Source organism: Lonchura striata, chromosome 2 (genome assembly GCF_046129695.1).
Source record: "Lonchura striata isolate bLonStr1 chromosome 2, bLonStr1.mat, whole genome shotgun sequence".
In the NCBI taxonomy this organism is placed as follows: domain Eukaryota; kingdom Metazoa; phylum Chordata; class Aves; order Passeriformes; family Estrildidae; genus Lonchura; species Lonchura striata.
Genome location: NC_134604.1, coordinates 30,585,424 through 30,608,155, shown reverse-complemented (window position 1 = coordinate 30,608,155; position 22,732 = coordinate 30,585,424). Strand labels below are relative to the sequence as shown.

The window sequence follows — 22,732 nt, the reverse complement described above, 5'->3', positions numbered from 1 at the left end:
AGATGGAGCACTGTTTTCACCACAAGGTATAGAAAACTCACCATATGAGAGAAAGTTTTCAGGCATGAATCATGAAGTCAGAACAAAACAAACAAAATAAACAAAAACAAAACAAAAACCCCCAAACAAAAGGAAAACCAAACCAAACCAAACTAACAAAAAAAAACAAAAAACCAAAAAAAAAACCCCAAAAAACCCCAAAAAACCCCAACAAAACAAAAAAAAACCCAAAACAACAAAAAAAATTTAAAAAATTGCTCTTCTTTTAGTCTATTAGAAGCTTGCATGGGCAGGAACAAAATGGGTAATTTCCACTAATAGACATGTTCAAGAGTGAGCTGTCTGCAGAGGAAGTTCCACCTGAACATTAAGAAGAATTTCTTTACTGTGCAGGTGACTGAGCATTTGATTGCTCAGAGAGGTTGTGGAGTTTACATCACTGGAGATATTCCAGAACCATCTGGATAAAATCCTGTGCCATGTGCTCCAGGATGACTCTGCTAAGCAGGGGTTTTGTTTAGATGATGCACTGGTGTCCTTTCCAAACCGACCCATTCTGTGATTTTGTGAACCCATGTCATTCTTGTGACAGGACTTCTTTTGCTTTTCCATTTCCAAGCAGAATGGGTTGCAAAGGCATGGACTTCTCTCTTGGACTCTATAAGGGCTATATGTATTGGCAGTATGATATGATACATTAACCAATATTAACAAGAATTTATTGTTTATCATTCATAAAGCTTTGTTGTATTCTAATTGCACAAAAAAATTATCAAGTACCAAGATTGGAAATCTTTAATCTTTACCTTAAGCTTAAGGCAAAAGAATAGTCAAAATAGTTTTTGCTTATAGTTTAGGTGCCATTCCTTGAAATACGATCTGGAGTCCGAGCCAAACTGAGTTTCCTTTCTATTACCACAAGTAATAAAATTCTGCAGATAAATTAAGATGCTCACTGGAATCTATGTAAATGTGTTAAAGAAATGTCTTCACTGTAGGTTTCCCACAGCAGAATCTCAGATGTCTGAAACCAGGAAAAAATAATTTAATATTTGAGTGGTACAACAATAGGGTTGGCTCAAGCTGAGTACCCCAAACAAAGCAATCGATAGGAATTATGCTGTTACAATCTATGTTTCCCACCCCTCATGTGACAGTTTGGTCCAATATTTGTATTAGTGCCTGAAGTTTTCTTATTCTTTGCTTGTTGTCTTCATTGTCTCTAGGCAGACGATTTCTTCTCCTTCTCTAAGTCTTCAGCCCCTGCTGACAGAGGTAGTGACCTTCCTTACTTTCTGATCTTCCTCTGTGAACTAGCTGTGGAGCCTCCCTTTACCTAAGTAGATAAAAAACTCAGCATGTTTAGGAAAAAGTTTCCAACTTTTAGCCTGAGCATGTCCACCTACTAATGCCAGTAAGTTACACAAAGTGACTAATTCCCATTCTTCTTCACAAATGTACTACCTCAGTCCCATTCTTGTAACAACTCCCAGAGAATTCTATTTAACTTCTGCAGTAAGTGATTTTCTACTAGGTCAAAAAGACTGATAACATGAAAGCAAGCATATCATCACTCTTTTCAAGTCTTCTCATTGCTCTCTTCAGGCTTTGCAAGACAAATAGAGATAAAAACCAGCAATAAGAGATGTTTCACTAAAAACAAGGAGGAAAGGAAAATACACCGGGACCACGTCTATTCAACAAGAAATCACCACCTTCACACAGACATTTATCACAGCAGATTTGCTACCTGAAAGTCTCTTACAATAATACAACATAATGAGGCTGGTGGGAGGCAGTGATTTGTAAAGTAACCAGGAGAGAGAGATATGAGGTCAGACACCCATGTCCGTGGTCTGGTATCACAGCAAAATTCAATTTTAACCTATATATTAAGACAACATGCAAGACCATGAGACAAAGTGACTAAAATTGCGCCCATCCATTTTTTCAGGCTCTATCAGAGAATGTTAATGCCAGTCAGAGGAGCATCATGTGCAACAATTTGCATGTCACAACTTGTTCATGAGAATCAGAAAAAGATGGTTCAGTCTTGTTTATCTTAACAAGGTAGTAATTTTAGTTAGATCACACTTGAAGGGGGAAGCCAAAGTAGTGATAATTAGTCAGAAAATTACTTCTGGAACTATATAATTTAAATATTATCAATGATGTCTGGACTTTTAGCTGCTATGTGCAATGGAAACTGGGCATAGATTAAGTATTAAATCAGATAATAAATAAGAATCCTGCAAGGTAGGCTGGCAAGTGATGAACAGCCATAAAGCCAACATTATGTTCCAAACTCTTTCAACAAAAATCTTATAAAGTTAATTTCTTTTTCACCATTAACATGTCTTCTAGATAGTTCTTTATGCAGAGATTACCATTGATTTTTTGTAAACAATCTCATATTACTCTTAAATTTCATGCAAACACACACACACAAAAAAAAAACCCTTTCCAAATAATTTGAAAATGTTTTTAAAACTTGTATACTGATACTGTAAATTCTTGTCAGGTCTTAAGGAGTGTTTTTCTCTATATCAGTCTGGCCAGGATGCTTTTCTCTCTGACAATAGTCACTGAAATTAATCTCCTCTGAGCAGACACCTTGCACTACCAGCTCCTCAGATGAAGTTTTTCAGAAGACCCCTTTGCCATTCTCTTGAGACTCTGCTGGGCATTGCAAAAGTGGTCCAGGTTCCCATTAAGACTTCATAAATGGGAATATCAGTCTCTTATTCACCACTGATTTCATAATCATCCTTAGCATAAAGACTTCACATAATGAACCTCTTTACAAAAACGTTAAATATAAGCACTATGATTGCAAAGCTGTCATGCTCCTGGAATACTGACTGCCCCCCATCTCTTTAAAAATAGTAAGGGAAGCCAGATGCAGTCACATTCCTCTCTGAATTTAGTGCTTGATTAAATCATAAGCAAATCATCAGACCATGATGAGCAAACCACCCTCTATACCAAATGATGTTGTAATCATCAAAGCAATGCAAAAAATTAAAATCCCAAAGCAAAGACTGACTGATTCTAGTATTTTCTAAACATGCATGGATTGTTGATTAATGTATCTTATACAACCACCAAAAGTAGACCAAAGCATATGATTCATTAAAGTCTGCTGGCTGGAACTGCTGATTGATTGCACTCACATCCTGAGGATCACAGTCTGAGGATTTAGAGCAGCTGACTCTAACTCACTTTTTAATTTGATAATATTACAACTTATTGGGTCAAAGAACAAATACTCAATAGGCAGGAATACCAAAACACAGGCACTGACATCAAAGTATAATGAACACACATCAGCATCAATAAAGATGCATAAAAAGATTTTTAAGCAACTGAGGTACATAAAGGGAGTAAATAAAACTAGGCAATTACTGGTGGAAAATATCAGTTATATGGCTTTACAACAGCTGCCTTTCAGTCGTTAGACCTTCAAGAAGTTACATTAGACTAATATCTATTCAGACCTATATTCAGTGTATTTCAATTGCTGCAAAACACAAATTCAGTGTAATCAAACTATGCCCTCCAAAGGGAAACAATCCAATAAAGGTTTATTATGCCTCTAGCAATTAGAAATCAAGTATATAAAGATCTCTGGAAAAGGAAAGATTAGAAAAAAAAAATTGGCAGTAATTACAGTATGAGTAGACTGCCACCTTATTGGTCAGGCTAGCCAGGTTTGGTGCAAAGCTAAGCAATAAAAGAGCATCACAATGTGCACACAATACTATATATGGAAATTTTTACAGGTGAACAAACTGAGGAACCCTGCAGTTTTGTGGTGGCTGTAGATTAAACAAGCAAGTGACCAGAGCGGAAATAAAATGCAAGATTTGTTGCTCTGCATTTATTAAAAGGCTTAACTTCAGACTACTTTATTGTCGCTTCTTTTTCTTCTCAAACAAACTCTATTTTTGGTCTTTCATCACATATTCATAATCATAGTCATATAACAAACATACATTTGTGTATCACAGCATTCCGCACAGCTGCATTTGGGCAACACCTCTTTCATGCACTGCAGCAGGGCAGTGGTTGGTTGAGATTTTGTCATGCAAGCCTGTGTTTTCAGTTTGGTTGTTTGGAACACTCCTGCTAAGGAAAAATCACTCGAACATACCACAAAAATAATAAATACTCTATACTAATTTAAGCCTGCAGTCTAAATTAATTAGTATAAAATTAGTAATTAGTAATAATAATTTTTATTACTAATTTATTAATTACTAGTACTTATTACTAATGCATTATTTACTAATATTACTTAATACTATATTAGTACTTTATATTAAATTAAGGCCTACAGCAGATTCCCAACAATGCTGACTATGTAACATTCTTATATCCATAGGAGACCTATGCTGTCCCTCCTTGTCCCTTGCTTTTGGTTCTTTTTGGAACCCATTGCTGCAAACTGAATTTTATCAATGCCAGTATTTTGTCAATGCTTCAATGTTTCATTAAAATGCTTTCTGTGATCCCCTGTCTCTTTGCACCTCACTCTGCCTTGATTAGGAATTGCCCAAGCATAAAAAGTAATAATGAGCCCCCAGGTCTTGGAAGTTAGGGCTGACTTCTGGTTTCTGCTGAGTTATAAAGACCAATTGGGCAAGGCAAAAAATTAAGCTTGGGAACTTCTTAGACTTTTTTCAGATGAGCTTGTGGCAGAAATTGTCCTGCTTGCTGTGCACCCCTCTTTCACTCTGTTGAGGCTGGAAAATGCTACCAAACAAAAAGAAAGGGGAGTGTGGGGACACAGTACTCTTCTTTCCTGATTCTTCTGAAGTATAGCACAAGGGGAATATGGGAATCAGTCACATAGCACTTTCTGTCTAGTTGATATGCTGCAGGGATTAGAGGGAGTAAACAGCTGTTATCAAATTTTCCTTTTTAAGCATACCATCCTCAATGAAGGCAGCAGCAGCATGGAATAAAGAGCTACATCAATACACATGGGGAAACATACTTCGTCAAAGACATGGAGGCACAATCTCCTCAATGCACAACCCTGCACAAGAAGTATGATAGTTCTCTTGGCTCCAGAAAGTAGCTATTAAGAAAACAAATATTGAAGCTACCAGGAGAATATCCCATTAGTGATGTGCTTAAAATTAATTTTAAGTGAGGTCTCTCTGTTTCAGTTGGCAAGAAAACCTAAGGCACCAAATGATTCTTTTGTTTCTGATGAATCCCTTTAATCTCATGTGGCCAGGCAATTGCGAACTGCCAATGCTAGAGAGCACAGAATTCTGGAAGTCATAAAATATTCCTAGCAGTGATGTCTGGAGTTTTGAAGAGGATCAAAGTACGGGTGTTTCCTAAACATCCCCTAGGTTAATGGATCTAAAGCAGAACGTGATGGTTTTCATCTTCCTTCACTGCAAACTGAACATGGGATAGCCATCTAAATGAGGCAAGAATAAATGCAATTTTGCAGCAAAATATGCTTGGCCTTTATTTTTCTTCAACTCATACTTTGACACCTAAGGTGTAAGTACAGACAGTATATTTTTGTTGTAATTAGGATGGCAAAGGAAGTAAATGCACGTTTCTTCCACTTCTTTTTAAACCTACAGCCAACCAGAAAGAGTTCATCACATGCTAAGGATAACACAGAAGAAATAGACTGACCCTGCGGCCAGTACCTGCTGCTTCAGAAGCCTCAGATGAAACAGCTACAAAATGACTTTCTCAAAGGGAAAGTTACTAGTTGTCCTGCAACTTTTCTCTCATCCTGGATTAAAGGCGACTTTTGTCCAGAAACACATGGGTTTTTAACTCTTTTGTAGTTCTGATTCTTAAACCCTCCACGTGTTAATCAAAGCCACTGCTTATCAAAGAAACAAATTTAGAAATCCTGTCACTCTTTATGTTTTGGTTTGGTGGTTTGGGCTGTTTTAGTTGGTTGGGGTTTATGGAGTGGTTTTTTTTTTTGGTTTTTTTTTTGTTCTTCATAGTTGAAGTCTGTTTCTACTGGTCACTGTTGGCTGCAAATCTTGTGCCTTGGCGGAGCCAAATTTTGTTTCCTGAGACACGATGTCTATGACAGCTCCCTAGAAGAGCTGCAGCTGTTACATACCTGTGAGTAGGTATGTAAATATGTAAGTACATCAGCCCTGAAGAATGTGATCAGTTTTTGTAAACATGAATATTGTCTTTGTAATATTTTCATGCTTTAAAAATAATGAAACATGGAAATAAATTCTGCATTCACTATCAATGTTTGTGTTCTGCACTGGCATTAACATCAGCCTCACCAGACTGCTTACCTGAACTAAGAACAGTATAGTCAGGCAAGGGAAGAGACTCAATAATGCTATCTGTCTGACTGTCAGATCCTCTTGCCAGAGATGTCTGACTGAGAGACATAATAGGTTGTTTTATTATATTTTATTATATTGTTTTATTATATTATTATAATGTTTTCCAAATTAAAGTTATTATTATTATTATTACTTTTTTTTTAAATTGGTGTGGGCTTGTGAAAAAATACCTTCCGTAACTGGGGAAATCTATGAAAACTTCTCATTTGAGGCCTGAAAAAGATATCAGTCATACCTGATCTCTGAAAAACTGAGCCAACATACAGCAGCTTTGATTTTGCTGCTATTTGGTCCAAGTCAGCTTCTCTTCTATATTTGTCTAGGGAAAGCCAAATTCTCCATTTGTATTGGAAATCAACAGCATCAAAAGAATGATTCTTTAGTAACATCAATGACAGGATAAATATATATCCTATTTGATGTACACTTCCAAGGTCTTTAGCCCTGTTTTAGTTGTCTCTGTCAGTCAGACAATTCAGAAGGTACACAGAGCACATGTGTGACATGCCTGTAAGATTTAATGGCTTTCAGATAGCTAACTGAGCCAAAGCCAAATCAAAAATTTTCTTGGGTTCTTGAATGCATTGCTCTCTGGGGCTAGCTTGCAGCAAACATTTCTAATGGCTTAATAGTATAATTCAATACATATGAATAGTTTCATAAGTCTCAGGTTTCTGTGAGTTCTCTGAGTCCACCTTGTTTAAAATCTCAGTGAGTCATTGAGTCACCATGTGAAAGATCAAAGACCTTGTTATGAGAAAGAGAAAAATGAAATGCAGTAAAAAACTAGCAGAAAACTGAGAAAAGAGAAAGGAAAGCTGTTCTTAAATAATATTTGTAAATATTCAGTAGGAGCATATAAAGACTGGACATAGCATGAACTGACCACTGACAAAAGCAGGATAATATGCAGTAGTTACAGTAAAGGACTCTGTTGACTTGGCCAATTTCTGCTCTGAGCTTGACAAGTGTAAAATGCATGCTATTGCAATGCATTGCTAATGCATGCTAATGCATGCAGCACATTGCAAACTACCCATCTAAGCATGCTCTACCTGTAACTACTAATAAAAAACTATGGGGCTAAGTGGTAAGTTCCACCAAAAAAGTTATTGGCCATGCACTTTGCCGTGCCTATACATTTTACTGGGAGAGGTGGAAATACAATTGTGCAAAATAAGTTGCTTTAAAATAAAGATTTAATAGCAAGACAAACTTTTCTTAATTAAATGGCTTTAAGTTTTGTCTTACCATGGACTGCCTCTGGATGAGAAGGTTTTTGCAGCCTTGAGATTAACAGTTTCTGTGATCAGGCTCAGTCCTATGTTAACATGTATAAATGGCTTTGGGAACAGATTTTGTTTCATGTCCTGCCAAGAGTACAGGCAAGCCAAGATATTTTTTGACCAATTATTTCCAGCTGCGCAGGAAGTCCACGTGAGTTTCTGTTCCAGTAAAACACCATCCTCCTCAGAGAGCATCCAGAATCACACACATTATTAATATTTTGTTTTGTTTACAGTTACAAAGAGACACATTTTAGCATCCAGGAATGAGGAAATAAATAGGGTAATAGAATGTAAAGGGAACACTCCAGAGACAAGCACACCAAAATATTACCACATTCATTGACAACTGCAATAAAACATCATAGCAGTGCCCTTCAGTATGCCCTAAAGCTGCAGTATGCTGCACAATAAAATATTTAATAATGATCACATTTAGTTTAAAAAAGGCTAGAATAACATCAAGTGAAAGCCCAAACAGTGAGAGCAACTCAAATAAAAAAGAGCTCTGAAATCACAGGATGTGACCCAGAGAGTATTTTTATTCTGAAGACATTAATGTGTTGGTCAAACTGATTAAAGTATCATCTTCCTTCCAGTGACTTCCTATGGACCTCAAATAACAGAAGTTCTGCCTGATATGTTGGGTTATAATACCATATAAACCCAATTATAGAACCTTGAAATCAATACAGAGCTGTAAAGAATTGTGCTGTCCAATAAGAATAATATTTCCAAGTCCCATGAGCACTAGCTCTTAATACAGCAATAGAGTGAGATAGGAATAATAAATACCCTCGAGTTTGATTCCACTGTTAATTGACCTGCACTTGCAGAATTGCAAATGGAAATGTTGTCTCCTTCACAAACAGATTGAGTCAAAGCATTGTCTTTCTGTATCTTTGTCTGCCTTTTAAGAGAGTTACCTACAACTTACCTGTAAAGAATATGGACTAGCTCTAAATAGTAGCCTTGCAACTCAGGATGCATGCTAGGGCTGGTACAGCTTTTATACCTTAAGATTACTCCTATCCTGAAGACTGAAATAGCATTGAATTAAAACTGTGATCTTATTTTTAAAAAATATACCATCCTTTGGAGTACAGGGGAAAATGTCAAAAACTGTGTCAATGTTTTTTTCATAGCAGAGCTAGCAATAGTCTGTGTCTGTAAGACTATGTATCCACCAGACATTGTGAATGGGATACTCTCCTTATGTGGGGTGCAGATCATGAGATGCATCCCAGAGGGGAAGGATTTACTTTTCACTAAGATCTGTTGATGCAGAGGAGCTCTAGTCCCTTAATCAATTAGGTCTAATGAACAACCTTCACTGTGCTCCTGTTAACCAAATCATGGAGCTTGAAATAATCTCATGAACAGACTCTGGGGCTTGGAATTGTGTGGACTAGGATAAATATGACCTGAATAAGATTGTGCAAAACATTTGGTCTGCGACACAGCTGTTGAAGCCATTATCATTTAGCAATTATATCATCATAAAGCTGTCAACTGTGCAGTGCTTACTGGTAGCATTCCAGATTCTGGAAGCCCATGCCAAACACTGACCTTGCTTGCTTTGCCTCCACAACTAAAATAATTTTATGCTGAGTGACTCTTTTCTTGCAGCAGCTCAAGAGTGAACTGCCCAAAGAAACTTTTTGAAGAGACAGTGAAAAAAATAGGGAGTAGCAAGAATCAGAATGGTTGAGCTAGGATTTCCATATCTGTCCCCACAGAATCTCTCCTTCAAACCCATCCTGGTTTCCTACACATTGGCTTCAGGAAGTAGTGAGATGAATTCTTCACAGCTCTGTTCTCTGTAGGAACTACAAACACTTTCAACTGTTTTTATTTTCCTCAGGCATTTTGACAAGATTAAGGAGGAAAAAAATGCAGAAGAGAAACAGAGAGATGAAGAAAGAGAGCTGCTTAGTGAATGAATGGTGGCCCACAGGATAAGTCTTCTTCCTGCTTAGAATTAGTTTAGCTTTAATGGTTGTTAAGTGGGATTTGTATAATAGGTTGTGTCTTTTAAAGCATTTAATTTGCACAAGCTTAGACATTTAAGAAGGAACCATTATATACTTAGCAGTCTCTTCTATTTAGGTTCTTCAAGAGAAAGTAAGAAGCAAATTAGCATTAGGATTTGAGGGGGAGCTATCACGTGAAGTAGTCTGGGCTGGGATAGGCATATCCAAAATTTGATGATAGCTTGTATGTCTATAGATTAGTGAAGTTTTTACTTTGCAGTGGCCTATGTAATTTTTTCTAGGACTAATGGTGACAGAAATTACACTTTTGCAGCTAAAATGGCACAGAAAATCTCTCCTAGTTGACTTTAAAATCCGTAAATGGAATATAAATTTCTGGTAGTTTCAGCAGGTAATAGAACTATTCCTATGAGACTAGGACTGGGATTTGCTTCTTCCAATTTATTAAGAGTGCTAGGAAAGCAGCACCTCGATCATAAATCTATACAGTTTAATGGAACAATTTTATTGTTTTTAATATGTATCTTAATTCAGTGCACTGCAGGCAGCATAACAGCAATCTCCAAAAGGAAAGTTGAAATGTAGTGCAGATACAAAGAGTCAACTTATTTGGTACAGAAAAACATATCTTCCTCTTTACTGGGTGTGTTAGAATCAATTTAGAAATTACAATTAATTTATACAAACATCTCAAAAATTAAAAGAATATTTAAGACTCTTCGGTTTTGAGATTCCATTTATGGAATCACAGTGAATATCTAGAGGTTGGAAGGAATCTCTGGAGATTATCTAGGCTGACCTCTGCTCTTGAATAATAGTCAGCTAGAGCAGCTTTTTCAGTATTCAATCAGGTTTGAAACATCTCCAGAGATATTCAATATCCATATCAGGTTAGACTATCCTTACAGTAAAAAATGAGCAGGGTTATTTTTAAACAGAATTTTCTGAATTAGTTGAATTTATGTCTCTTACACAACTGAGAATCAATAAGGTTCTTCCTGAAATTTCTTTTTAAGGCTAAATAATCCCAGATCTCTCAGCCTCTCCTCATATGAAAGGTGCTCCAACCCCTTCATGATCTTAGTGGCCTTTTGCTGGCCTTTCTCCAGCATGTCCCTGTAATTCTTGTGCTGGGGAGTCCAGAACTGAATACATATCTCAGATGTGATCTTGTTGGTGCATAATAGGGGTATTCCTTAGTACAGTCAGAAATGCTGTTGGATTTATTTGCTGCAAGGGCATGTTGCTGACTCATCTTCAACCTTTCCTTGAGGACTCCTACATCCTTTTTTTTTTTTTTTTTTTTTTTTGCAAAGTTGCTTTCCATCTTTGGTACATGAGGTTATTCTTTCCCATGTACAGGATGTTCCCTTTGTCTCAACAGGTGTATCAATCAGTCCTCATAGTTTTATATCATCTGCAAAATTGCTGAGGGTGCACTCTGTCCATCTGCCCAACTTATTATTGAAAATGTTAACTTGTGCTGTACAAGAGATGGATGGCACCAATCATCATTTTCAGCCACTGCAGTGAAGAATTATAGGTAAAAATAGCGAAAGTTCTCCATAGCAAAGAGTATTTTAGCAAATAATCATCTATTTCACTGGAAAACATGTCTTCTGCAGTGACAGTTCTCTTGGGAACAGTCTTATAAATAAGAGCATGTTCCTCTCAGAAAAAAAACAACAAAAAACCCAAATCTAAACCAAACCAAAACAACCCCCAAAACAAAATAAACAAACAAAACAAACAAAAAAACCTCCCAGAAGAAACACCAAACAAATTGGTGGGTGCAGGACAAAGAAACTGTGATAAAGAACTGACTTGCAGAAAAAAAGGAGTCAGCAACAACTCTTCCAGGCACTGATGCCCTATGCCTACTTATGTATCTACACCAAAAAGGTATAAAATAACTAATTGCTTACTCAAAATGAACCTCTCTGTGAGAGCTTCATTGCATGAGATCTCTCTGACAAGACAGGACTCATGCTGGGGAAGCCTGGCTGACTCCAGACTTTGTGATATTGGTAATATTTAAAGTTAGACTTCTGATTAGCCTTACTTCTGGGAGAATTTTCTTGAGTGTCATACTAGTAACACCTCATGTAATATATAGTAAGTAGAAAGCAATTATCTGAGTTTCAATTCATAGTCCTTAGAAAGTTAATAAAACATTTGGGCAGGAGGAAGAAAATAGTGAAAAGGCCTTACAAAGACAGAATAGTTTTCTGAACTAATTAAAAACTTAGGAAATGTGTCCTGCTGGAAGTTTTCCTAACCTCTCTGCAGATTTATACACTATAATAAATTATCAGCTGCATTTGAAGAGTCCCCTCTATCTCTACAACTGTAAAATGACATGTTATCGCTTTGCTGGAACTGAGATACCAATGTTAAGTGCAAGATCCACAACACTCTTTAAGTTTCACTTTTAAATTTTACTGAAACTCAGAACATTTCAATACCACTTTCATCTCCTGCTCTAAAGGAAGACAAGTCGCTAATGAGGAGGGGTGAGAAGAACCTGTGTAGCTGAGTAGCATGAGAAATAAAGTGCTAAACTAGTGACCCAGAGATATGGTGGGGGATGAAAAGGCTTGGGACTACATGGTCTTTAAGATCCATTCCAATCCCATAACATTCTGTGATTGTATGATTCTGTAATTCTATGGTTCTGTGCTGTGTTTCACTGGAATTGATCTAGTTCTTGATTTCAGTCAAGAACCATATTTCCATTTTTTGAAAGCTCTAGTTTTCACTTGCCCTAAGTGAGTTGGTGGCTTACAGGCATTATCCTTCAGAGACAGAGGTTCCCCTGAAGCACCTGCAGGGAAAATGCATATGTGCTCCTCCCAGTTCAGATGCTGGTGCAGCCAAGAGGATGGATTTTTAAATCAACACAATGCAATTCAACAAAAATCTCCTCAACTTGTTACTTGATGTGCATTTCATGGAATGCATCTCATTTTGTATGTGAGCAACAGTGACAACAGACTCTAGTAAATTATTTGACTCATACTGGCTAATGAAAATGCTTGTACAACTGTCAAAAAACTGGGACTTGGACCTGCCCATTCTCTTATGCATTTCAAATACCAATGTTACTGGTAAACAAGTACACACTACAGAAATAATCTAGTCTGCTAAGATGCTATAATTATTATTTGTAGATAAAAACATCTCATGTTCCAGGACACTGGCACTCTACAACAATTTAAATTTCTGGGAAAAATGCAAAATTACTCTTACCCGGCTTCCTAGGCTAGGAAAAAAATTAGTCAAATTTCTTTTGCAACATGTAAAACTAGTGAAAAAATTATCTGTCCCTTTGATGATTAAGGGCAAGATGGACTCTTTATCATTGCTAGGTCAGTAGTACATCTACTATGTCATTAGCAAAAAGCATTTTTGTCCATTTTCTGCATTATCTGTGTTACTGACTGATGACAAACCCCTTCTGCTCCTTTTGGAGACCTGACTATTGTAAAGGGCTGAATAAAGTCCAATTTGGTTCACACCTTCCACTCCATGCAAAAGTAGTGTTAAATACCTGAGAATTTCCAGCAGATGGCCAACAAGTTGATTAGTGTCCTAGATGATTAGGTGGCACATGACATACAAGAAAAAACAGAAGACTTGCTATTCTTTGGCTTGGAGAGAAGAAAGCTAAGGGCAGGTGGGTCTAGGGGAGGTGTAATTCCAACACTTCACAACCAAAAAAGGCAGCTGTAGGGAAATAGAGACAGTGCATGCCATAATGACAAGTTGGAATGGTTATGGGTTGCAGGAACAAAATGAGAAGAATTTGCCCTTGAGGGTCCTACTGTGCCAGAACAGAGAATCCCCAGGAAGATTGTAGAATCTCCCTTCTTGGGGGTTTCCAGTTCTCAGATAGGTAAGTCCCTAAGCAAGCTCTTCTAGGTTACAAAGTGGAATTTCTTTAAGTTGGATGTTGGACCACAGACCTCCACCCAGTGGACGTTCCTTCAGGCAAAAAATATCCTGTGGTTCTATGAAATCATCTCTTCATTGTCAAAGCACACAAAGTATATAGGCATTTAAACTGGATATGACAATTCAATACTAATTTCTGTTATAAACATCCCATTGTATTTCATGCTGGGCAAAGTGAAAATAACTAATGTAAAGTGTCCCTGTCTTAAGACCTCCACTATGTATAGCTAAGACACACAAAAAAGGCAGGAAGATAAATGGATTGAAGGGTAATATTATTTACTCAAGGATCAGTGGAATAGTACAAGAATACTGTCAGAGGCAGAGTTAAAACATGTATCACTGAGCAATAATTTAGGCAAAAAATCTTATTTTCTTTATCCTGTTAAAATGTAACACTTCTCTCACAGGTATAATTAAAATTATAAGCTTTCCAATGTAATAATTTGCCAATGAGCCAATAAAGACATTCCTATACAGTCATTAACAACTACAGTTACAATTATTGGGTTTGCCGATTACAGTTTCATTAGGATCTCTTGGAAATGCAGAAGAAAAGGAAGAAATTGTGGAAGAACTGGCAGAAGCAAGGAGTGGCAGTGGGCAGCAGAAGGCCATAGAGGAGAAGGAGGAAGCAATGGAGAAGGTGACAAAAGAAGTTGCAAAAGGCTGCAGCAGAAGCAGATAAGGAGGAGGTGACAGAGGAAGTGATGTAGAAAAGGAAGCAGAAGAAGGTGGTGGAAGAGAAGAAGATGGTGAATGAGATGACAGAATAGGTGACAAAAGAAGCTAGAAGAAGGTGGTGAATAAGAGAAGGTGGAGGGAGTGGAAGGTGACAGAGGCCAAAGGTGGAGTCATACAGTGGCTGAAGGGTGGAAGTCATGGAATGGTGTGGTGGTGAAATACAGTGGTAAAGGCAGTGAGACAGGAGGCAGCTTCAGGATATGGAGGCAGTGGCTGATTAATTCAGCAGTGGAAGGTGGCAGCAGTGGGAGGTGGCAGAAGGCAGCAACAGGAGGCAGTGATGAAATGTGACAGCAGACTGCACTGACAGGAGCTGGTGGTAGCAGAAAGCAGTGGAGGAAGACAGCAGAGACAGGCAGCACATGAAGGCAGCAGTGGTGGAAGGAGGCACCAAAAAATGGTGGTGGAAGAAGACAGAAGGTGGAGGTGGCAGAAGAAAGGCATTTGCGTTGGAAGGTGGCTGTGGCAGATGAAGGCAACAGAAGCAGGCAGAAAAATAGGAGGAGGCAATGGTGGAGGAAACAAAAAAAAAAAAAAAAAAAAAAAGGCAGAGGAAGAAAGCCATAGAATAAAGAAGAAGGAGAAGGCTACAGACAAGGCAATGAAGGAAGGTGGCAGAAGACATTGCAAGAAGAGAAAAAGGAGGCTATGGAAGAAGACAGTGAAGGAGGGGGAGGAGGAGGCTGTGAAAGTAAAGAAGGAAGAAACAACTGGGGAGGCAGTAGAAGACAATGGTGAAGAAGGTGATGGAATAAGCAAGAGACAGCAAAGGCGGTGAAGGCAAAAGGTGGCAGAAGAAATAAAGAGGGAGGCAATGACAGTGGTGGAAAAAGGCAGTGAAGGAAGAGAGGGCAGATAGAATGCAGCAGAATGCAGCAGAAGTGTGTGATGGAAGAAGAAAAGGAGGATGTGAAAGAAGGCAATGGAAGGTGCTAGAATCAGGAATGAAGAAAGTGATGAAGAATGTGGTGAGGTAAGTGATGGAAGAAGACACCAGAAAAACGTGGCGGAAGAAAAGGAGGATGTGATGGTACAGGTGACAAAAGAAGATTGCAGAGGAAAAGAAGGCAGAATGAATGGAGAAGGTGGTGGAATAAAGTCCAAGAAGAAGGCAGCAAAAAACCAGATGGAAGACTTTATGGAAGAAGGCACTGGAAAAAGAGCAGGAGGCAATGGAACAAGGCAGAGTGAGGAGAAGGCCACAGAAGAAAGCAGAGGATGAAAGTGGTAGAAGAAGATGGTGTAAGAAGAAAAGGAGGAGGAGACAGAAGAGGTAGAATAGAATAAGGAAGTGGAAGAAAGAGGGCAGCAGAAAAGAAGGAGGAGGCAGTGGAAGAAAATGTTGGAAGATTAGGAGAAGATGAAGGAGGAGACGGAGGAGGTGACTGTTCTTATTTTGCCTGGCATAGAGTTAGCTTTCTTCTTTGTAGTTGGTACAGCACTATGTTTTTAATATGACACCCTGATGCTTTGGTCATTCCTATGTAGTGCTTACTCCACATCAAGGACATTTCAGCTTTCCATGCTCTACCAGCAAGAAAGTTAACATGAAGCTGTGGGGGAGATAGCAGGGAGAACTGACACTAACTGGTCAACAGGATATTCCACACCACAGAATGTCATCCTTAGAATGTAAACTGGGAGGAGTTGGGCAGACAGAACTAATCACTGCCCAGAGACAGGCTGAGCATTGCTCAGCAGGTGGTAAGCAATTGAACTTTGCTTTTCTGGTGTTTTCTTTTCTATTATTATTATACTGTTTTCTTAAGAATTAAACAATTCTTATCTCAAGCCACAAAGGTGTTTTTTTTTTTTTTTTTTTTTTTTTTTTTTTTTTTTTTTCTGATTCTTCTCCCCATCCAGCTGGAGGATTGGAAGTGAGGGAGTGAGTGAGCAGCTGCAGTGTACCTAGTTGCTGGCTGCGGTTAAAGCACAATTATTTTTTTGTGCCAGTGTGGGGCACAAAGGGTTGAAATAACTACAGATCTGACCAAAGTGCGATGAAACAAAATAATTTTTGCATATTTAAAAAAAAAAAAGAAAAGCATTTTTATCAACTTATGATACGATAGAATTGCTAGTCTTGAAACTAATCTGATCTGTGTGCTCAGCATTGCTGTCACCTCTGTGTTTCGGGAGCCATCTATTGGGAACTATTAATAATTACATGCTTTGCCTTCTCTCCTTGCAAAGCCAATATAGTGAGGAAATTCCTTCCTTCCTTCCTTCCTTCCTTCCTTCCTTCCTTCCTTCCTTCCTTCCTTCCTTCCTTCCTTCCTTCCTTCCTTCCTTCCTTCCTTCCTTCCTTCCTTCCTTCCTTCCTTCCTTCCTTCCTTCCTTCCTTCCTTCCTTCCTTCCTTCCTTCCTCCCTCCCTCCCTCCCTCCCTCCCTCCCTCCCTTGCTTCCTCCCTCCCTCCCTCCCTCCCTAAGAGACAATAAACAATCAATCGTTCCCCAGGCCACTCACAATTTAATAAATCCCTATCATGTCCTGCATCCTCTTCCTCTCTAGGACACTAAGAATCCATGACTTTGGCAAGGGCAGATATATAAGAAAAGCATTGTGACCATAGGTTAAAAAGAAATACAGGCACAGAGAACAAGGCAAGAGGCTGTGACAGCAGTTTTGTTCAGGTGTGCAGAGCTGGAGGATAAGAAGATTTGGAGAATGTACCAGCTTTTCCCAGAAAGGAGACATGTGGGAAGAGAGGATCAATGCAACCTCCACCACCAAGTTCTGTGAGGTATAAGAGGACTACCCTCAGAAACACCTCCTGATTTATGCTTCTAGGAAGTTTATCTCTGTCAACCCACAGTTTTACCAGGTTTCTTTTTCCCAGGATCTTGCATCAGCCTGTACAAGTATAATTCCTGTATCTGAGTCCCGTGATGATACAGCTGACTGAAATATTTCAACTAGGAAAATGAAGTTCTACAAGTACAAGCTGCCATTGCTTGTCCATTAATAATACCTAACACAGTCACCATCCCTCCCCCTTTCTGTACCCCTGGAGCCCCCAGCTTTCTACTGCAGCATCACTGCATGAAATGAGAAACTTGTTTACAACAACAGATGTAAACCCTTGTGTGTATTCTTTGAAAGAGCCTGAAAAAAAATGTTACACTGGGTCTGTGGAATGTACAGCAGCATATCTGATGACAGCACATGTCTCTGCCAATGGGATGTTTTGGACAAAGAAATTAGAAATTTCAAACTAAACACTTGGATAATAAACTGGAAATTTTTTTTGCTTCACTTAGTTGTGATGGGATTGGACAGCTTTGGTAATTTTTGACCCTCTTTGTCCCATTATGGACATTTTCCTTTCCTACACGAAGCTTCTAATTCTTCTTTCTTTCACAGAATAAAACATGCTTGTAGGAAAGCTGTGCATTAATACCAGTTTAAAGGCCAACAGAATTCATGCACCACCTTGGAGAAGTCCCTGACCTTGGACTTGTACTTCAACATGAAGGAAAATTTCCCTCTGGACAGTGACACAGTGCATATCAGTCCTCCAGGGTCCATAAAAAAATTAACCAAGAAATGGAGATGAAGAGTGTTCCTATTTAGTCTCTCAAGCTATTCCAGCATCTCAAAGCATATGGCTTCTCTTTAATGTCTCTGGAGAGAATCCTGTGTCTTTCAGGAGCTAACACAACAAAGTTGGCAGCTGCTTGGAGAATGAACACAATTATTCAGCAAAGCATTAAGCTTTAGTAAACTTTGCATTGTGACAGAATTCCCCACTCCTGCAGAGAGGGATTTCAGAAGATCTCACTATTTGTGTTCACAGGATTATTGCTCATCTACATTGCATTCATAAGCATCAGCATTGTACTGAAATTCTTGTGTGGCAAAAGTCAGTCTGTAGAATATTCCAAATATGAATAAAAGAATGGTTTGGTATTTAGGCAGACATTTAAATACAGGTTAGCAGAGAGAAATTTGAAAAGGGAGATGCTGAGCATTCCCACATTTGAACTATTTAACTTGGGAAGCAGTAGGAGGGCACAAGATCATTTCTCTATCCTCCCTTTTGAAATTAAAGTGGAGGAATTTTATTTAGGAAAACACTGTGTTGCATAAGATAAAACCACATATTATTCAAGACAAGAAATTTGCCCAAATAAACTGAACAAAGTTAACCACTGGGTTTGGTGGAGTTTCGGGTTTTTCCCCAAATAAATGCAATGTAACTGTCTGTCCACTACCTAAAATATTCAACTTTGGGTAAAAATGTGCAATTTTAAGAAAGATGCCATCAGCACAGAGGAGTCTGAAAGAGGTTTGAGAGTTGTTATTCCTGTTATACAGGTGCTGTGTATAAGAATGAGACAGACAAACAACTACACATCATCCAAAGCCAAAAGGTATTTTTAGATTGAAGGCTACCTTACAGAATAATTAAAATAGCTCTCTATCTTAGCAGAGGTTTATGATTAACAGCTATGATATTTGAACATTCTACCAATACTTGATAATGCCCACATTTGGATCTTCAAATTTTCCACTGTGTACTTTTTTTCCTGGAGAAAACCTTGGACTAGAGATAAGACCAACACCAAGAACATATTTCTAGCAGCTCCCAAGTCAAGTCAACCAGTCTGGGTTTGAGGTTGAATCAAGACCATGAAGTGCCTGCTACTTCTCGCCTTTATTGGGGTGGCTGGTGAGTATATTTTTAATTTTTATTTCTTTCATTTAATAGGAAGCTGTTTTTTGGAGCAAAACTTCAAGGTAGTCTATTGTGGGAAAGCCAAGTCCAGTTTTAACTTGCATAAGTCAGACTCCTGCACCTTCCATCTCCTGTCTGTTCATAATGCCCTGTGCCACAAGCTGGGGAATGAATGCTTCATAGGGGCTCCTGACTTAGCTATGCAGATGTGGCCACAGCTTCAGGAAAAGGCTGCCTCCTTCTTCAGGACTGTGGAGTGCACAGGGAATAGTTCTGGCCCAGGAAGTTCTAAAGCAACTGCAAAATTTTGGACTCCCAGTGGGTGCTCCAAGAAAATATCACTGCACACTTGTTTTTACTTTTTCCCTCAGTCAACCCTTGACTGTTTCAGTAGAAGGGATCCAGGGAAAGACACACCTGTGATCCGATCCAACAAGAATGTTTCTGTGTCCCTGTGTCCCCTCAGGGAGCAGCCAGCAGGGCTTTACTTGCAGATACGTGAGGCACCAGTGTAAGTCTGATCCCCTTCTTTGAGGGTGCACCAAATGCCTGTGCCTTAGAGCTGCCCACCAGCGCTGCCCTGAGTGTCCATAGAAGGGGAGTCTACAAGTGAGGGGCTTCAGACAGGCAGTCACAGGGCAGATTACAGGCCACATTACCTTAGGCCAGCTGTTGACACGTGGCACTTCTTGTCCCCCAGTTGCCTTCCCCACCTTTGCTGAAGATGACGATGACAAGATTGTGGGAGGCTACACCTGTGGAAAGAACTCTGTGCCCTATCAAGTGTCCCTGAATTCTGGATATCACTTCTGTGGAGGTTCCCTCATCAGCAGCCAGTGGGTCGTGTCAGCTGCTCACTGCTACAAATAGTGAGTGGAAAAATTACATCCTTCTCTAACCTACTGCTGTCTCCCAGTTCACCTCTAGCAGGAATTCTAAGCTATGAGACAGAAATATGTAAGTGCCTCCATACTTACTGGAGACAGCCAAGGGATGGGTGGACCATTCAGGAAGCCAGACCGAGGCTTCCTGACGGGTTTTCCATTCTGCAAATGTTCCTGTGAAGGCAGAGCATTTTCTGAAATAACAATGGGATAATCAAGGCAGAGAATTCTGGGCTGTGATTTCTTATCAATTGCATGAATCTTGCTAAGGAAATCTCCCTGGAGAGCAGGAAGAGGATCGAGGTCAGTCTGGAGCTGTTTGCTTTGTCCCAGAAGATTTGTATCTAGTGCTGCTCTGTATTCAGCTGCTGTTATGTATTTACAAACCTGCAGAAATTCACCACCCATGCTTGGAGTGGGTTAAGATCTCAGTGTGGATCCCCAGGGCTCCCTGCAGGACAAGAAAGATCCCCTGCCCCAGAAGGCTTCTGTGGCAATGATGTTGGAGCAAGTGCACTCAGTGACAGGGGGTTTCTCTCAGCCTGCTGTAGCAGTAAAGGACACGCTGTGCCTTCTGTTTTCCAGTCGCATCCAAGTGCAGCTCGGGAAACACAACCTGGAGGCCACCGAATCCACGCAGCAGCTGATCAACTCTGCTAAAGTCATCCGCCACTCTGGCTACAGCCCCTACACCCTGGACAACGACATCATGCTCATCAAGCTGGCCACCCCAGCCACGCTCAACAAAGCTGTCCAAACCATTCCTCTGCCTACCAGCTGCGTGGCCACCGGCACCACCTGCCTGATCTCCGGCTGGGGCAACACCCTCAGCAGTGGCTGTGAGTACTCTGGGGGAACGTACAGACCCTTGGGGCCCAGGGCAGCCTCTATGACCTGGCCATTAACACCCAACAGGACAGGCTAAAACACAGGGAAATGCTGTGGGACGGGTTTTTTGAGTGATGCAACAGTGTAGGGACTGCACAGTGGATTCAGCTAATGTCAACAGAGTTGTCAGTTCTCTGAGAATAAGGGTGAAGTCTGAGACTATGGATCTAGAATTCCTACTAGAGATCCCTGTTCTCTCACACAGGTGGTCAGAGATGTGCATGGCGAGTGGTGTCTATTCCACTGATGACATCTAAACCTGCACCAGGGGAGAGGATGGTTTTCCTGAGGCTCAGGTTTCTTCCAGTGTATATATCACAAGAGTGGCCCCTCTCTTGCCAATTGATGAACTTCTAGGTGCCAGAAATTTAAGGTGGCTGCAGTGTAGAATGGTGGGCCCATGGGTAGAATTCGTTCCATCTCTACAGAGGGGACCCATGCTGTACTTACTGTTGACAGGAAGCAGGATGGCTGCTAGAACAGGGTGTCCAGCATTTGCTTTTCTGCTAAGATCTCTCTGAGCTCTGAAAAGGACTCAGCAATGCCATCAACCATCTTTGCCTATTTCTTTGTAGCCAACTACCCGGACCAATTGCAGTGCCTGAATGCTCCGGTCCTCTCTGCCGCCGAGTGCTCTGATGCCTACCCTGGGCAAATTACCGACAACATGATGTGTGTAGGATTCCTGGAGGGAGGAAAAGACTCCTGCCAGGTAAATCATCTGCCTCTCCTTTCCCAGTCATTTCTCTCCTGCCTCTTCCCAGCTGAAGAGGTCTTCACTTTACAGAGTCAGCTATACTCACTGCACTGGTAAATCTGAGTTTTTGAATGACAGCAGAGGCTTCAGGCACACAAATCCTGAAGGTTTGCCATGTACCGCATCTGGCAAAAACAGGCAGCTGGCTCATCCTTAGCTGTGATGCCCTTGGAGCTCAAGTCAGACATGGTAGCATCAGGTGGAGAGTGTGAATGAGGAGCAGCCTTTGGAGAACTTTTGTGCTGAGTACACCAGGAGGAGCTTCCTGCAGAGTCAGTGATCTCAGGGATCTCTGGCTCATTGCTTAGGCTGATGCCATTTGCTGAATATCCATATCCTTTGTGTGCACAGGGAGATTCCGGCGGTCCTGTGGTCTGCAACGGAGAGCTCCAGGGCATTGTCTCCTGGGGTTTAGGATGTGCCCAGGAGGGCTACCCTGGAGTTTACACCAAGGTTTGCAACTACGTCTCCTGGATCCAGTCCACCATTGCCTCCCACTGAGATGCTTGTTTGGTTTGATGTGTATTTTCTCATCATCATTTCTGTTCTTTTGTGTCTGGACAAGCAGAAATTATGAGAAATTAATAAAGACTTTCAGGCTTTAACTTTCCCTACTTTGTGCATTGTTTCTCTGGGAACTTCCAAAGGTTTTTATATGGAGCCCATAAGTAATGAATTCCACACAGGAGGAATTATTTAATATTTGCAGTGCCAGTAGAACTGAAAGCATCTTGGAAAACTTTACAGACTCATATTTAGAAGACTTTCCATCAGTTATTTTCAGTTGTTTCCGAAACTTTTCATTTATGTCAGTTACTCCACATTTCTACTGTTGAAAAGGCCACTTCAGGCTTCTGCCTCCTCCTTCTGTAGCTCTCTAGTCCATTCATTGTGAAGGATGCTGCTTGCTTCTAGATAGGAGGGCTTTCCTGAATTGTCTACACTTCGTTATCCTCAATGCAAAGGACAGTGCAGGGGCTCAGAGTAATCTGATACTCACCTAAATCTTCATAATCTATCAAGAACAGAAGCTGGAAATTCCTTACTGGAGTGTGAAGAACAGGCTTGGTCAGGGGAGCTGCAGCTCATGCCATAGCTGTGGGGACACAGAGATGCTGTCTGATGCTCAAGTTCTTGTGCTTTAAGCTGTAACTAGGTGTTACAGGCAGTCCCTCACTAGCCCCTTCCCC

At 40.0% G+C, this 22,732-nt stretch overlaps 1 protein-coding gene across 4 annotated transcripts in view; it reads left to right on the top strand.

Moving 5' to 3' along the window:
• Nucleotides 1-22,156, top strand: part of LOC110480718 (trypsin I-P1) — a 59,980-nt gene extending 37,824 nt beyond the window's left edge. Inside the window, exons 1-6 of one of the 4 annotated variants that reach the window (XM_021548878.3) lie at nucleotides 12,065-15,715; nucleotides 18,871-19,007; nucleotides 19,714-19,882; nucleotides 20,483-20,736; nucleotides 21,361-21,497; nucleotides 21,894-22,156. In XM_021548878.3, the coding sequence (XP_021404553.1) occupies nucleotides 18,968-19,007; nucleotides 19,714-19,882; nucleotides 20,483-20,736; nucleotides 21,361-21,497; nucleotides 21,894-22,043 (750 nt within the window). In that variant the 5' untranslated portion in view covers nucleotides 12,065-15,715; nucleotides 18,871-18,967 and the 3' untranslated portion in view covers nucleotides 22,044-22,156. Of the gene's footprint in view, nucleotides 1-12,064; nucleotides 15,716-17,698; nucleotides 19,008-19,713; nucleotides 19,883-20,482; nucleotides 20,737-21,360; nucleotides 21,498-21,893 lie in introns of those variants that run through there. The other 3 variants (XM_077781271.1, XM_021548876.3, XM_077781270.1) reach the window with 3 other exon arrangements.
• Nucleotides 22,157-22,732: the final 576 nt, after the last annotated feature.